The sequence below is a fragment of the Borostomias antarcticus genome (assembly GCF_949987555.1).
Source record: "Borostomias antarcticus genome assembly, chromosome: 3".
NCBI lineage: Eukaryota > Metazoa > Chordata > Actinopteri > Stomiiformes > Stomiidae > Borostomias > Borostomias antarcticus.
Genome location: NC_140236.1, coordinates 260,105 through 273,163, shown reverse-complemented (window position 1 = coordinate 273,163; position 13,059 = coordinate 260,105). Strand labels below are relative to the sequence as shown.

Genomic DNA, 13,059 nt, shown 5'->3' with positions numbered 1-13,059 from the left:
TTCATCCACATCCCCTTCATCCATATCCCCTTCATCCACATCCCCTTCATCCACATCCCCTTCATCCATATCCCCTTCATCCATATCCCCTTCATCCATATCCCCTTCATCCACATCCCCTTCATCCATATCCCCTTCATCCATATCCCCTTCATCCACATCCCCTTCATCCTCAGGCTACAGGGAGGAAGGGTCGCTGTGAGGAAGTGTGTGGGAAATCGTACTGCTTGCTGTCAGAATCAGAAAGGTTGGCATTGGCCAGTATATTGTAACTTATAGACAATTGTAATGACTCCTTTTTAAACTTTCTCAGGCTAAAACGTCAGAAACACATTACCACAGAAAACCAATCAAAACAGCCATAGATTTTTTTATTTTTTTATTTTCTTTGAGGGGAAATGTTATTTTTCTCCCTGTCAAAGTCCTGAACTCTTCATCAGGAAAAACAATCCCTCCAACTCCTCCAACTCAGGGAGAATAGAAACAATTCAAAACAAACAGAGTAGGATAGGATTCATCAGGCCTGAGCAGAACACTGTTTCAGTAGTACGGGACCCACCCTCCTCCCCTCCCCTCCTCCCCCAAAACAGCGCAGGAGTCAGCCGTCCACCCAGAGACAGAACAGGACATGGAGAGAGAATCAATACAATGCACATCGTCATGAAAACCATGTCCATTCTAAAAATGATTTCCCTACGTTCACATCATTGGTCACAGTCTCTGACCTCCGACCTTCCCTGTTCCCTGGTGTTCCCTCGCGCTCAAGGCCAAACGCAGGACAGAGACCAGAAGCACATGGCTGCATGAGCTGGCTTTGGTACAAATATGATCAACTGTAAGTTGCCATGGTGCAGTAGAGGAGCAATGACGGGGTTGTTTCTGACTGGTGGTGTAAAGGGCAGTGGTGGTGAGGGTTCAAATGAACTAGACAGCAGCTAAAGTCAATGCTATGTTACCGTGACTAATTTCCACAAGCTTTCACAAAACACCTGTCCTTCACCTCTCTCTCTCTCTCCCTCTCTCTCCCTCTCTTTCTCCCTCTCTCTCTCCCTCTCTCTCTCTGTCCATCTCTCTCTCTCTCCCTCTCTCTCCCTCTCTTTCTCCCTCTCTCTCTCTCCCTCTCTCTCTCTCTCTCTCCCTCTCTCTCTCTCTCTCCCTCCCTCTCTCTCTCCCTCTCTCTCTCTCTCTCCCTCTCTCTCTCTCTCTCCCTCTCTCTCCCTCTCTCTCTCTCTCTCTCCCTCTCTCTCTCCCTCTCTCTCTCTCTCTCTCTCTCTCCCTCTCTCTCTCTCTCCCTCTCTCTCTCCCTCTCTCTCTCTCTCCCTCTCTCTCCCTCTCTCTCTCTCCCTCTCTCTCTCTCTCTCTCCCTCTCTCCCTCTCTCTCTCCCTCTCTCTCTCTCCCTCTCTCTCTCTCCCTCTCTCTCTCTCCCTCTCTCCCTCTCTCTCTCTCTCTCTCTCTCTCTCTCTCTCTCAGAGGATCAGGCACAGTGTTCCTATTCTAGCTGTATTCTCTGATTTGTTATATTAAGGCAATCAAATCTAATTAAGAATTTATTTTAGTTTCCTTCAAACAACTGTATGGAAAACAAGATAACCGATTGGATTCTATCCAGTCCTTGTGTTGTAGTAGCAACCCTGACCCCTGACCCCTGACCCCGACCCTGACCCCGACCCTGACCCCTGACCCTGACCCTGACCCCCGGGGGAGAAGCTGACGGTGTCCTACGGTCCTGTCTCTGTCTGAAGCGTGGAGGGGCAGGAAGCAGCAGTCTGACAGGTTTGTTCTGTAATACTGCTCTTGTGTTTGCTGGTAAACACAGTCATCTGGGTGTGTGTGTTAACTGTTCACTCGTCCTGGTCTGAGAACAGCTGATGTGTGGCTGGCTGCTAAAGCAGAGCTGATGAATGGTTGTTGTTGAAATACTGTACATGTAGAAGTACGGTAAGGACACAGCAGAGGGGCGTGGCTGCAGTTGATCAGTTGGTACCAATGAGCTTGAGCTTACGTCTGGCATTTTACAAGAAAGCGTGCTGGTCTTTGTTCCTTATCATTGGAATGGAATCATCATAATAAGCATAATAATTAATCAGAATCATAATAATAACAACAACAATAAGAATATACAAATGATGGATACAGAGGTGATACAAAATACCCAACGTTAAAACAAAGAAATATGAAAACAGGATAGCACAGTCAGACATGCCTCAGAGCTTCAGAGCAGTTACGTTTGGAGAGAAAGCAGTTTGTCGTATCAGATAAACCTCACAGTGAAAATAGTTATGCCCCTTCAAGATTACAAAGCACAGTATTCAGTCATTATTCATTCTTTCTCTAAAAGACTCCAGCGATTCAGACCTGTGAGGCTGTCTGGTACCACTGGATTCAGGCCTGTGAGGCTGTCTCACTGGATTCAGGCCTGTGAGGCTGTCTCACTGGATTCAGGCCTGTGAGGCTGTCTCACTGGATTCAGACCTGTGAGGCTGTCTCACTGGATTCAGACCTGTGAGGCTGTGTCACTGGATTCAGGCCTGTGAGGCTGTCTCACTGGATTAAGACCTGTGAGGCTGTCTGGTACCACTGGATTCAGACCTGTGAGGCTGTCTCACTGGATTCAGACCTGTGAGGCTGTCTCACTGGATTCAGACCTGTGAGGCTGTCTCACTGGATTCAGGCCTGTGAGGGGGAGGGAGGGTTAGGGGGGAGAGTCCTGGTCCCAACGCTGTGTCCTCTCCCCTGAGAGATGAGCTCATTAAGACTTCCTGTCCTCTCTTCTCTTCTCAGTCATGTGGTTTGGAGGCGGAGTTAGGGTTAAGGTTAGGGTTCATCCTAGAGATGCTGACCAGATACTGTGCTGGACCTCTGGCATATGACTGAAAAGTAATTTGACATATTTTGTCCAAACTATGAAACAGCGTTGCCAGCATTGAAGTAAAAAGGATGAGCGTCCGGCCTGCTGACCCACAGGTTGAGCTGGTCACTGCAGAGCCAGAGCAGTTCAGGCAAGTCTCGCCTTGTTTTGTAAATACTTTGGTCTTTGGTCGTTATTTTCCTTCTTAATTTATACACATATTCATACACACACAAATATGCATGTACATACACACTTATAAATGTGTAATAAACTGGATATTTGTGCACGTATGTACTCACACTTTTTCATAAAGGACTTTTTGCACAAAACATCAAGATTAAAATAAATAAGTAATCCAGAAATAAAACATGAGTACCTGTTTCATAATTCTCATGAAAAATTGCGCAAAATAAAGTCAAATAAAAAGTAGCCTTATGTACAGCGTTTATCTTCTTTTGACACAGGCTAAAGGCGTTGTTTTAGATGAACAGACTTTGCATCTTTCAGGTAGCCTGAGAGAGAGAGAGGCTAGACATGAGAATCACACTCGTCCTTCCGCATGTATGTGGGCCAAAACATGTCTATGTCACAAAAACATTTTCCTTTGAGAACACTTTCCTTCTGAAGTCCCGGAGTCTCAAAGTCTTTTCCTCTTTGCTCAGTTTTCAAGTGATGGCGTCGCTAGTTGTTAGCCGTTAGCTAGTTGTTAGCCGTTAGCTCGCGCTGCGCGCCCTCCCTCAGAGGCGCTGTGTCCTTGCAGGGGGGAATCTTCCCAGCTAGTGCTGCCATGGCTGCTAACTGTGGGGCGGCCCTTCATTCAAGAAGTAGGTTGTCATTTCCCCTTTACCTTTGACCTTTACTACTCCCCGACACTCGAGGACATACCCTTTACCTGCGAGCACAGGGTGGAGGTCCGTGGTCACCTGAGGGCAGAGAGGGTCAGGGTCAGAGAGGGTCAGAGTTAGGGTTAGAGAGGGTTAGGGTTATAGAGAGGGTTAGGGTTATAGAGAGGGTCAGAGTTAGGGTTAGAGAGGGTTAGAGAGGGTTAGAGAGGGTCAGGGTTAGAGAGTGAACACTGATTGAGCATACTGTATAGTACACTGATTGAGCATACTAGTACTAGTGGACATGGACCCTACCTGAATGCGGTCAGGGACTCCTGTGCTGTCCATCCTGCTGGCCACGTTGACCGTGTTCCCCCAGATGTCGTACTGAGGCTTTCGAGCTCCGATCACTCCCGCCACCACCGGCCCAATGTTCAGACCTGGAAACAGACACCATGAGGCACTCAATAACAAAAGAGTTATCTCCTTCACACGGTTCAGAGACCCTGGGACCTCTCAGGCCTGGTTCAGAAACCCTGGGACCAGTTCAGAGGCCCTGGGACCGGTTCAGAGGCCCTGGGACCGGTTCAGACGCCCTGGGACCAGTTCAGAAACCCTGGGACCGGTTCAGAAACCCTGGGACCAGTTGAGACGCCCTGGGACCTCTCGGGCCTGATTCAGAGACCCTGGGACCAGTTCAGACGCCCTGGGACCAGTTCAGAAACCCTGGGACTGGTTCAGAAACCCTGGGACCGGTTCAGAAACCCTGGGACCAGTTCAGACGCCCTGGGACCGGTTCAGAAACCCTGGGACCTCTCGGGCCTGGTTCAGAGACCTGGGACCTCTCGGGCCCGGTTCAGAGACCTGGGACCTCTCGAGCCTGGTTCAGAAACCCTGGGACCAGTTCAGAAACCCTGGGACCAGTTGAGACGCCCTGGGACCTCTCGGGCCTGATTCAGAAACCCTGGGACCAGTTCAGACGCCCTGGGACCGGTTCAGAAACCCTGGGACCTCTCGGGCCTGATTCAGAAACCCTGGGACCAGTTCAGACGCCCTGGGACCGGTTCAGAAACCCTGGGACCTCTCGGGCCTGGTTCAGAGACCTGGGACCTCTCGGGCCTGGTTCAGAGACCTGGGACCTCTCCTGTCTGAGAGAGGAACGGCCATTTCTCCGCTCACCTATCTTCATCTGGAAGTTGTTGAAGGAGTGCTCGTTGATGTACTTCATCTGCTCCCGGAGCCTCATGGCGTAGTCGGCCAGCGCCAGGATGTGCGAGCGGCCCTCGCGGTCGTAGGTGGAGTCGTTCAGGCCGGAGGCCACCATGTACGTGGAGCCGATGGTCTTGATCTTCTCCAGCTGCCGGAACTTGTCCTCACTGATGATCTGAGACAGAGAACACACACAGATAACACACACAGATAACACACACACAAAACACACACACAGAGAACACACACAGATAACACACAGATAACACACACACAAAACACACACGCAGATAACACACACACAGAGAACACACACAGATAACACACACACACAACTCATAAAAGCCTGTAAACACAATTTTAAATATGGTGGAATGTGGGAAATGTGGCAGTGGCTAGTTGCAAAACTAGAATGGAGAAGTAAGACGCCTCCTTCCCTCCACTAGTCTGGGGGTCCACCTTGGGCAAGTGGTAGTACCCCCTAGCCCCCCTACCTGGGGTTACAGGCAAAAACCCTGATGACAAAACAACCAAAAGGAAGAGAGACCCGGCACGGAGGAAGCCCGGGGCCCTCGTCTGGAGCCAGGCCCAGACGGAGGGCCCGCCTGCGAGCGCCTGGTGGCCGGGCTTACCATGGAGCCCGGCCGGGCCCAGCCCGAATAAGCAACGTGGAAGCACCATCTCCTCCTCCATCGTCCCATGGACCCACCACCCGCGGGAGGAATTGTCGGGGTCGGGTGCGCTGCCAACTAGGTGGCGGTGAAGGCGGGGGGCACCGACGGACCGGACCCGGGCGGCAAAGGCTGGCTCTGGGGACATGGAACGTGACCTCGCTGGGGGGGAAGGAGCCGGAGCTTGTGAGGGAGGTGGAGCGATACCAATTACACCTGGTGGGGCTAACCTCCACGCACAGCACCGGCGCCGGAACCAAACTCCTGGATAGGGGTTGGACCCTGTTCTTCTCCGGAGTTGCTCACGGTATGAGGCGTAAGGCAGGTGTGGCTATACTAGCTAGCCCCAGCTGAGTGCCTCTGTGCTGGAGTTCACCCCAGTGGACGAGAGGGTCGCCTCCCTGCGCCTTAGGACTGTGGGGGGGGGGGACTCTGACTGTGGTTTGTGCTTATGCACCGAACAGCAGTTCAGAGTACTCGGCCTTCCTGCAGACCCTGAGTGGAGTCCTTTTGGGGGCTCCTGCAGGGGACTCCACTGTCCTACTGGGATACTTCAATGCACACGTAGGCAATGATGGAGAAACTTGGAGGGGCGTGATTGGGAGGCATGGCCACCACGATCTGAACCCGAGTGGTGTTTTGTTGTTGGACTTCTGTGCTAGTCATGGTTTGTCCATAACAAACACCATGTTCGAACACAAGGATGCCCACAAGTACACCTGGCATCAGAACACCTTAGGCCGAAGGTCGATGATCGATTTCGTTATCGTATCATCTGATCTGAGGCCATGCGTTTTGGACACTCGGGTAAAGAGAGGGGCAGAGCTGTCCACTGATCACCATCTGGTGGTGAGCTGGTTTCGATGGCGGGGGAAACTTCTGGACAGACCTGGAAAACCCAAGTGTGTAGTGAGGGTGAACTGGGAACGTCTGGAGGAAGAGCCTGTCCGGAGAGATTTCAATTGCCACCTCCGGCGGAGCTTCTCAGGCATCCCTGTGGAGGTTGGGGACATCGAGCATGAGTGGTCGGTGTTCAAAGCCTCCATTGCTGAAGCTGCGGCTGGGAGCTGTGGCCTGAGGGCCATAGGTACCTCAAGGGGCGGTAACCCTTGGACACCGTGGTGGACAGCGGTGGTCAGGGAAGCCGTCCGACTGAAGAAGGAGGCCTTCCGGGATATGTTAGCCCGGGAGACCCCAGAAGCAGTTGCAGGGTATCGACTGGCCCAGAGGGCTGCGGCTTCGGCCGTGACCAAGGCAAAGCAGCGGGTGTGGAAGGAGTTTGGAGAAACCATGGAGAAGGACTTTCGGTCGGCACCAAAGTGTTTCTGGAAGACCATCAGACACCTCAGGAAGGGAAAGCGGGGGACCATCCAAGCTGTATACAGCAAGGAGGGGACACTGCTGACCTCAACTGAGGAGGTTGTTGAGCGTTGGAAGGAGCACTTTGAGGAACTCCTGAACCCGACTAATCCACCCTCTACGATCGAGGCAGAGCCGGAAGATGATGGGGGGTCGTCAATTTCCTTGGAGGAGGACACTGAGGTAGTCAAACAACTCCACAGTGGCAGAGCCCCAGGGACTGATGAGATCCGTCCAGAAATGCTGAAGGCGCTGGGTGTAGAGGGGCTGTCTTGGTTGACACGCCTCTGTAACATTGCGTGGAAGTCTGGGTCAGTGCCGAAGGAGTGGCAGACTGGGGTGGTGGTCCCAATATTCAAAAAAGGGGACCAGAGGGTGTGTGCGAACTATAGAGGCATCACATTACTCAGCCTCCCAGGGAAAGTTTACTCCAAGGTGCTGGAAAGGAGGGTCCGGCCGATAGTCGAACCTCAGATCGAAGAGGAACAATGCGGATTTCGTCCTGGTCGTGGAACTACCGACCAGCTCTTCACTCTCGCAAGGATCTTGGATGGGGCTTGGGAGTTTGCCCAACCTGTCTACATGTGTTTTGTGGACTTGGAGAAGGCTTACGACCGGGTCCCTCGAGAGGTCTTGTGGAGGGTTATGCGGGAGTATGGGGTGAGGGGGTCCCTACTTGGGGCCATCCAATCCCTGTACACCCAGAGCGAGAGCTGTGTCCGGGTCCTCGGCAGTAAGTCGTCTTCCTTTCCGGTGGGGGTTGGCCTCCGCCAGGGCTGCGCTTTGTCACCAATCCTGTTTGTGATTTTCATGGACAGGATATCGAGGCGTAGCCGTGGGGAGGTGGGTTTGCAGTTCGGTGAGCTGGGGATCACGTCGCTGCTTTTTGCAGATGATGTGGTCCTGATGGCACCAGCTGCCTGCGACCTCCAGAACTCTCTGGATAGGTTCGCAACTGAGTGTGAAGCGGCTGGGATGAGAATAAGCACTTCTAAATCTGAGGCCATGGTTCTCAGCAGGAAACCGGTGGCCTGTCCGCTCCGAGTAGGAAATGAGTCCTTACCCCAAGTGAAGGAGTTCAAGTATCTGGGGGTCTTGTTCACGAGTGAGGGAACCATGGAGAGGGAGTTTGGCCGGAGAATCGGAGCAGCTGGTGCGGTTCTGCAGTCGCTTTACCGCACTGTTGTGACGAAAAGAGAGCTGAGCCAAAAGGCAAAGCTCTCGATCTACCGGTCTATCTTCGTCCCCACCCTCACCTATGGTCATGAAGGATATTATTTATTGTTCTTTAAATGTTCTTAGCCATTAAGACAAATATATTCCAGGAGCCTGCCCCAGGTTGCCTGTTTCAATATCTGTGTGGTCTGAATGACTCTATGTGCTACTAACCCTGCTCTGCCTTCCCTCTGCCTTCCCTCTCCCTAGTGCCTCTCTCTCTCCCTCCTATCTTCTAACCAGGTTCAGTGGATGCCCCACTGTCACCAGCAGACCTCACGAAGTCCGATAGATACCCCTGTGTCTACTGTGGATGATGTAGCATGTCCGTAGAATATTCTCTCCCCTATGATGTTTTTAGCCTCTCTCACTCTGAAATGTAATTCAATGCAATGTATTGCTTCATAAATGTTCCTAGCCGGTAGACAAACATACTCCTGGAGCTTGCTCGATCGCCTTGTTGAGAGGGGTCAGGGAAGAATTTTTACAGCTCACTTATCTGGCCCCCGGGTGATTACTGTTTTTTTGCTTCCCTCTGGAATATGTAGAGAGTGGGTCGTATGCCCACCTCCCTTGTTCTCTGTAAAGCGCATTGTGTTGCCTCTGGGTATGAAATGCGCTATACAAATAAAGCTTTGATTGATTGATTGATTGAAGGATGGGTCATGACCGAAAGAACGAGATCACGGATACAAGCGGCCGAAATGAGTTTTCTCCGGAGGGTGGCTGGGGTCTCCCTGAGAGATCGGGTGAGAAGTTCAGTCATCCGGGAGAGACTCGGAGTAGAGCCGCTGCTCCTTTGCGTCGAAAGGAGCCAGTTGAGGTGGTTCGGGCATCTAGTGAGGATGCCTCCTGGGCGCCTCCCTAGGGAGGTGTTCCAGGCGTGTCCGGCTGGGAGGAGGCCGCGGGGTAGACCCAGGACTAGGTGGCGGGACTACATCTCCGCACTGGCCTGTGAGCGGCTAAAGATTCCCAAGGCAGAGCTGGTTGATGCTGCCAGGGAAAGGGATGTCTGGGGCCCCCTGCTGGAGCTGCTGCCTCCGCGACCCGACCCCGGATAAGCGGAGGAAGATGGATGGATGGATGGATGGATGGAATGTGGGAAAAGGCGCTGAAATGTCAGCTTCTAGCACCTCCTACTGGGCAGGACAGGCTCTCCCCCTCATCCCTCTCTCACCTCTCCCCCTCATCCCTCTCTCACCTCTCCCCCTCATCCCCCTCTCACCTCTCCCCCTCATCCCCCTCTCACCTCTCCCCCTCATCCCCCTCTCACCTCTCCCCCTCATCCCCCTCTCACCTCCCCATCATCCCCCTCTCACCTCTCCCCCTCTCACCTCTCCCCCTCATCCCCCTCTCACCTCTCCCCCTCTCACCTCTCCCCCTCATCCCCCTCTCACCTCACCTCTCCCCCTCATCCCCCTCTCACCTCTCCCCCTCATCCCCCTCTCCCCCTCATCCCCCTCATCCCCCTCTCACCTCTCCCCCTCCTCCCCCTCTCACCTCTCCCCCTCCTCCCCCTCTCACCTCTCCCCCTCATCCCCCTCTCACCTCGTCGAAGTCAGCGATGATCTCGTTGAGGAGGCGAAGACACTCCACGCCCTCGTTGTTGGCCTCCAGCTCCACGTAGAACTCGGAGAAGTTGCTGATGGAGGCGAACATGACGGCCACGCACTCGCACGACTGGTAGTACAGCTCGTCGTTGCGCCGCTCGCGCGCCAGGAAGTGGGCGGCCACGTCTTTGGGGAGGATGTTGTGGAGGAGGCGCCGGTTGTACGCCTGTAGCTCCTCCATCTCCTCCTTCTCCTCTGTGGCCTGGAGGAGGAGGAGAGGAGAGAAACGTCAACACTGTGTGACCTCATTATGACACTGGCCATGTGTATTTGCTGTTTAGTGGATATTTTTGGCCCTGCTGCGGGGAGCATACAGCTTAAAGTCGAACTGAAATGAAAAAAGCATTCTGTCCCATTTTGGTTCACATGATTGGTCATAGTGTTCACCTATTCAACGATGTATGCCAAAAAACAATTCTACATTTGTTGTAATCTTATATCAAAGTATATAATTTCTTACTTCCTGGAAAACGGTAGGTCACGTGCAATGACGACAACAGGTACCTTAGATTTTAGGCCAATAATCTCACGACATCCACCCGTCAATCAACGCTATCCTTCTATTGAATCTGTCTAAAGTTCTTAAAACCCGTCCACTTGTCAATGTTCCAATCAAATTCCTCTAAACACATGTCCCACCCTCATAGCTTGTTTGCGTTGGAAATACGTCAAACTACTGAAGTTAGATGATCTCAAACGTCCGTTTCAGTGCGACTTTAAGACGACATTAGTCCTGCTGCTGTCCTGGGGAGGGCGCCCCCTAGAGGCTGCTGGCCTGGTGAGGGCGCCCCCTAGAGGCTGCTGGCCTGGTGAGGGCGCACCCTAGAGGCTGCTGGCCTGGTGAGGGCGCACCCTAGAGGCTGCTGGCCTGGTGAGGGCGCCCCCTAGAGGCCGCTGGTACCTGTAGCTTCCAGAGGAAGTCGAGGCGCGCTGTGGACTCCACCTGCTGGGCGTGCAGGTACAGCGCCAGGACAAACACCGTGAGGATCACCGGGGTCACGACCCTCAGGGACACCTTGGTCACACTGAACGGGCTGGGAGAGACCGCGGAGCAGAGAGGTCAGGGGAGAGCAGCCAGAGAGACCGCGGAGCAGAGAGGTCAGGGGAGAGCAGCCAGAGAGACCGCGGAGCAGAGAGGTCAGGGGAGAGCAGCCAGAGAGACCGCGGAGCAGAGGTCAGGGGAGAGCAGCCAGAGAGACCGCGGAGCAGAGAGGTCAGGGGAGAGCAGCCAGAGAGAGACCGCGGAGCAGAGAGGTCAGGGGAGAGCAGCCAGAGAGACCGCAGAGCAGAGGTCAGGGGAGAGCAGCCAGAGAGACCGCGGAGCAGAGGTCAGGGGAGAGCAGCCAGAGAGACCGCGGAGCAGAGAGGTCAGGGGGGAGCAGCCAGAGAGACCGCGGAGCAGAGAGGTCAGGGGGGAGCAGCCAGAGAGACCGCGGAGCAGAGAGGTCAGGGGGGAGCAGCCAGAGAGACCGCGGAGCAGAGAGGTCAGGGGAGAGCAGCCAGAGAGACCGCGGAGCAGAGAGGTCAGGGGAGAGCAGCCAGAGAGACCGCGGAGCAGAGAGGTCAGGGGGGAGCAGCCAGAGAGACCGCGGAGCAGAGAGGTCAGGGGGGAGCAGCCAGAGAGACCGCGGAGCAGAGAGGTCAGGGGAGAGCAGCCAGAGAGACCGCGGAGCAGAGAGGTCAGGGGAGAGCAGCCAGAGAGACCGCGGAGCAGAGAGGTCAGGGGAGAGCAGCCAGAGAGACCGCGGAGCAGAGAGGTCAGGGGAGAGCAGCCAGAGAGACCGCGGAGCAGAGAGGTCAGGGGAGAGCAGCCAGAGAGACCGCGGAGCAGAGAGGTCAGGGGAGAGCAGCCAGAGAGACCGCGGAGCAGAGAGGTCAGGGGAGAGCAGCCAGAGAGAACGCACGTGAGAATCAAATGCTATATATAATTATAATGCTATATATATATATAAAAAAAACACATATTATTACAACAACTTACCACTGGTCAGTAGTTTCATTGAAACTGGACCTGAAGAAAACAACACAGGTATGAGGAGAAAACAACACAGGTATGAGGAGAAAACAACACAGGTATTAGGAGAGTGGGAGACATCGATCAGAAGGGAAGGGATGATTTGGGATTCTTACCATTGATTAGTTTCATTTAAATCCCTGGAGAAGAAAAATGTAAAAGTTTATTGCATTTATAGAAGGGTAGTTGAATGAAAGGCAGATGAATATGAACCACCTCTCCCAGACCAGGGCTACTCACAGCGCGTTAGAGGTGACAAAGAGGTCGGCGTTATCGAACAGCGCCACCTGTGGCCATTCCACGAGCAGCAGGAAGGTGAGTTGTATCAGGAGCATGAGGGCCAGCTTGCCTATGCTGCTGATGTGCAGGAACACGGAGCACGCCAGCAGCGTCAGGAGAACGCTGTAGCTGAAATACTGAACCAGGAAACCAGGGGTCACTGAGGCGCTGCTGCTGGTACTCAACCAGAAAACCAGGGGTCACTGAGGCGCTGCTGCTGGTACTCAACCAGGAAACCAGGGGTCACTGAGGCGCTGCTGCTGGTACTCAACCAGGAAACCAGGGGTCACTGAGGCGCTGCTGCTGGTACTCAACCAGGAACCACGCAACACATGACAGTCAAACTAGCTAAAAAGTGATAAAGATAATAGTTTTCATCATCATCATCATCATCATCTTCATCCGCTTATCCGGGGTCGGGTCGCGGAGGCAGCAGCTCCAGCAGGGGGCCCCAGACATCCCTTTCCCTGGCAGCAACAACCAGCTCTGCCTGGGGAATCTTTAGCCGGTCACAGGCCAGTGCGGAGATGTAGTCCCGCCACCTGGTCCTGGGTCTAGTCCCGCCACCTAGTCCTGGGTCTACCCCGCGGCCTCCTCCCACCTAGTCCTGGGTCTACCCCGCGGCCTCCTCCCAGCCGGACACGCCTGGAACACCTCCCTAGGGAGGCGCCCAGGAGGCATCCTCACTAGATGCCCGAACCACCTCAACTGGCTCCTTTCGACGCAAAGGAGCAGCGGCTCTACTCCGAGTCTCTCCCGGATGACTGAACTTCTCACCCGATCTCTCAGGGAGACCCCAGCCACCCTCCGGAGAAAACTCATTTCGGCCGCTTGTATCCGTGATCTCGTTCTTTCGGTCATGACCCATCCTTCATGACCATAGGTGAGGGTGGGGACGAAGATAGACCGGTAGATCGAGAGCTTTGCCTTTTGGCTCAGCTCTCTTTTCGTCACAACAGTGCGGTATAGTTTTCCATATAACCATATAATAGTTTTCCATGCATGAAATAGTGCACAAAAACAACA

General features: G+C 53.7%; 1 protein-coding gene across 1 annotated transcript in view; it reads right to left on the bottom strand.

Moving 5' to 3' along the window:
• Positions 1-3,385: 3,385 nt before the first annotated feature.
• The window catches only part of LOC311329925 (adenylate cyclase type 6-like), a gene marked incomplete at its 5' end in the record, with an annotated part of 33,670 nt that continues 23,996 nt past the window's right edge, over positions 3,386-13,059 (bottom strand). Inside the window, 8 exons of the mRNA XM_084461877.1 lie at positions 3,386-3,775; positions 3,992-4,116; positions 4,856-5,060; positions 9,679-9,942; positions 10,642-10,774; positions 11,722-11,751; positions 11,871-11,894; positions 11,995-12,170. Coding sequence (XP_084318003.1) covers positions 3,647-3,775; positions 3,992-4,116; positions 4,856-5,060; positions 9,679-9,942; positions 10,642-10,774; positions 11,722-11,751; positions 11,871-11,894; positions 11,995-12,170 — 1,086 coding nt within the window. The 3' untranslated portion in view covers positions 3,386-3,646. The remainder of the gene's footprint in view (positions 3,776-3,991; positions 4,117-4,855; positions 5,061-9,678; positions 9,943-10,641; positions 10,775-11,721; positions 11,752-11,870; positions 11,895-11,994; positions 12,171-13,059) is intronic.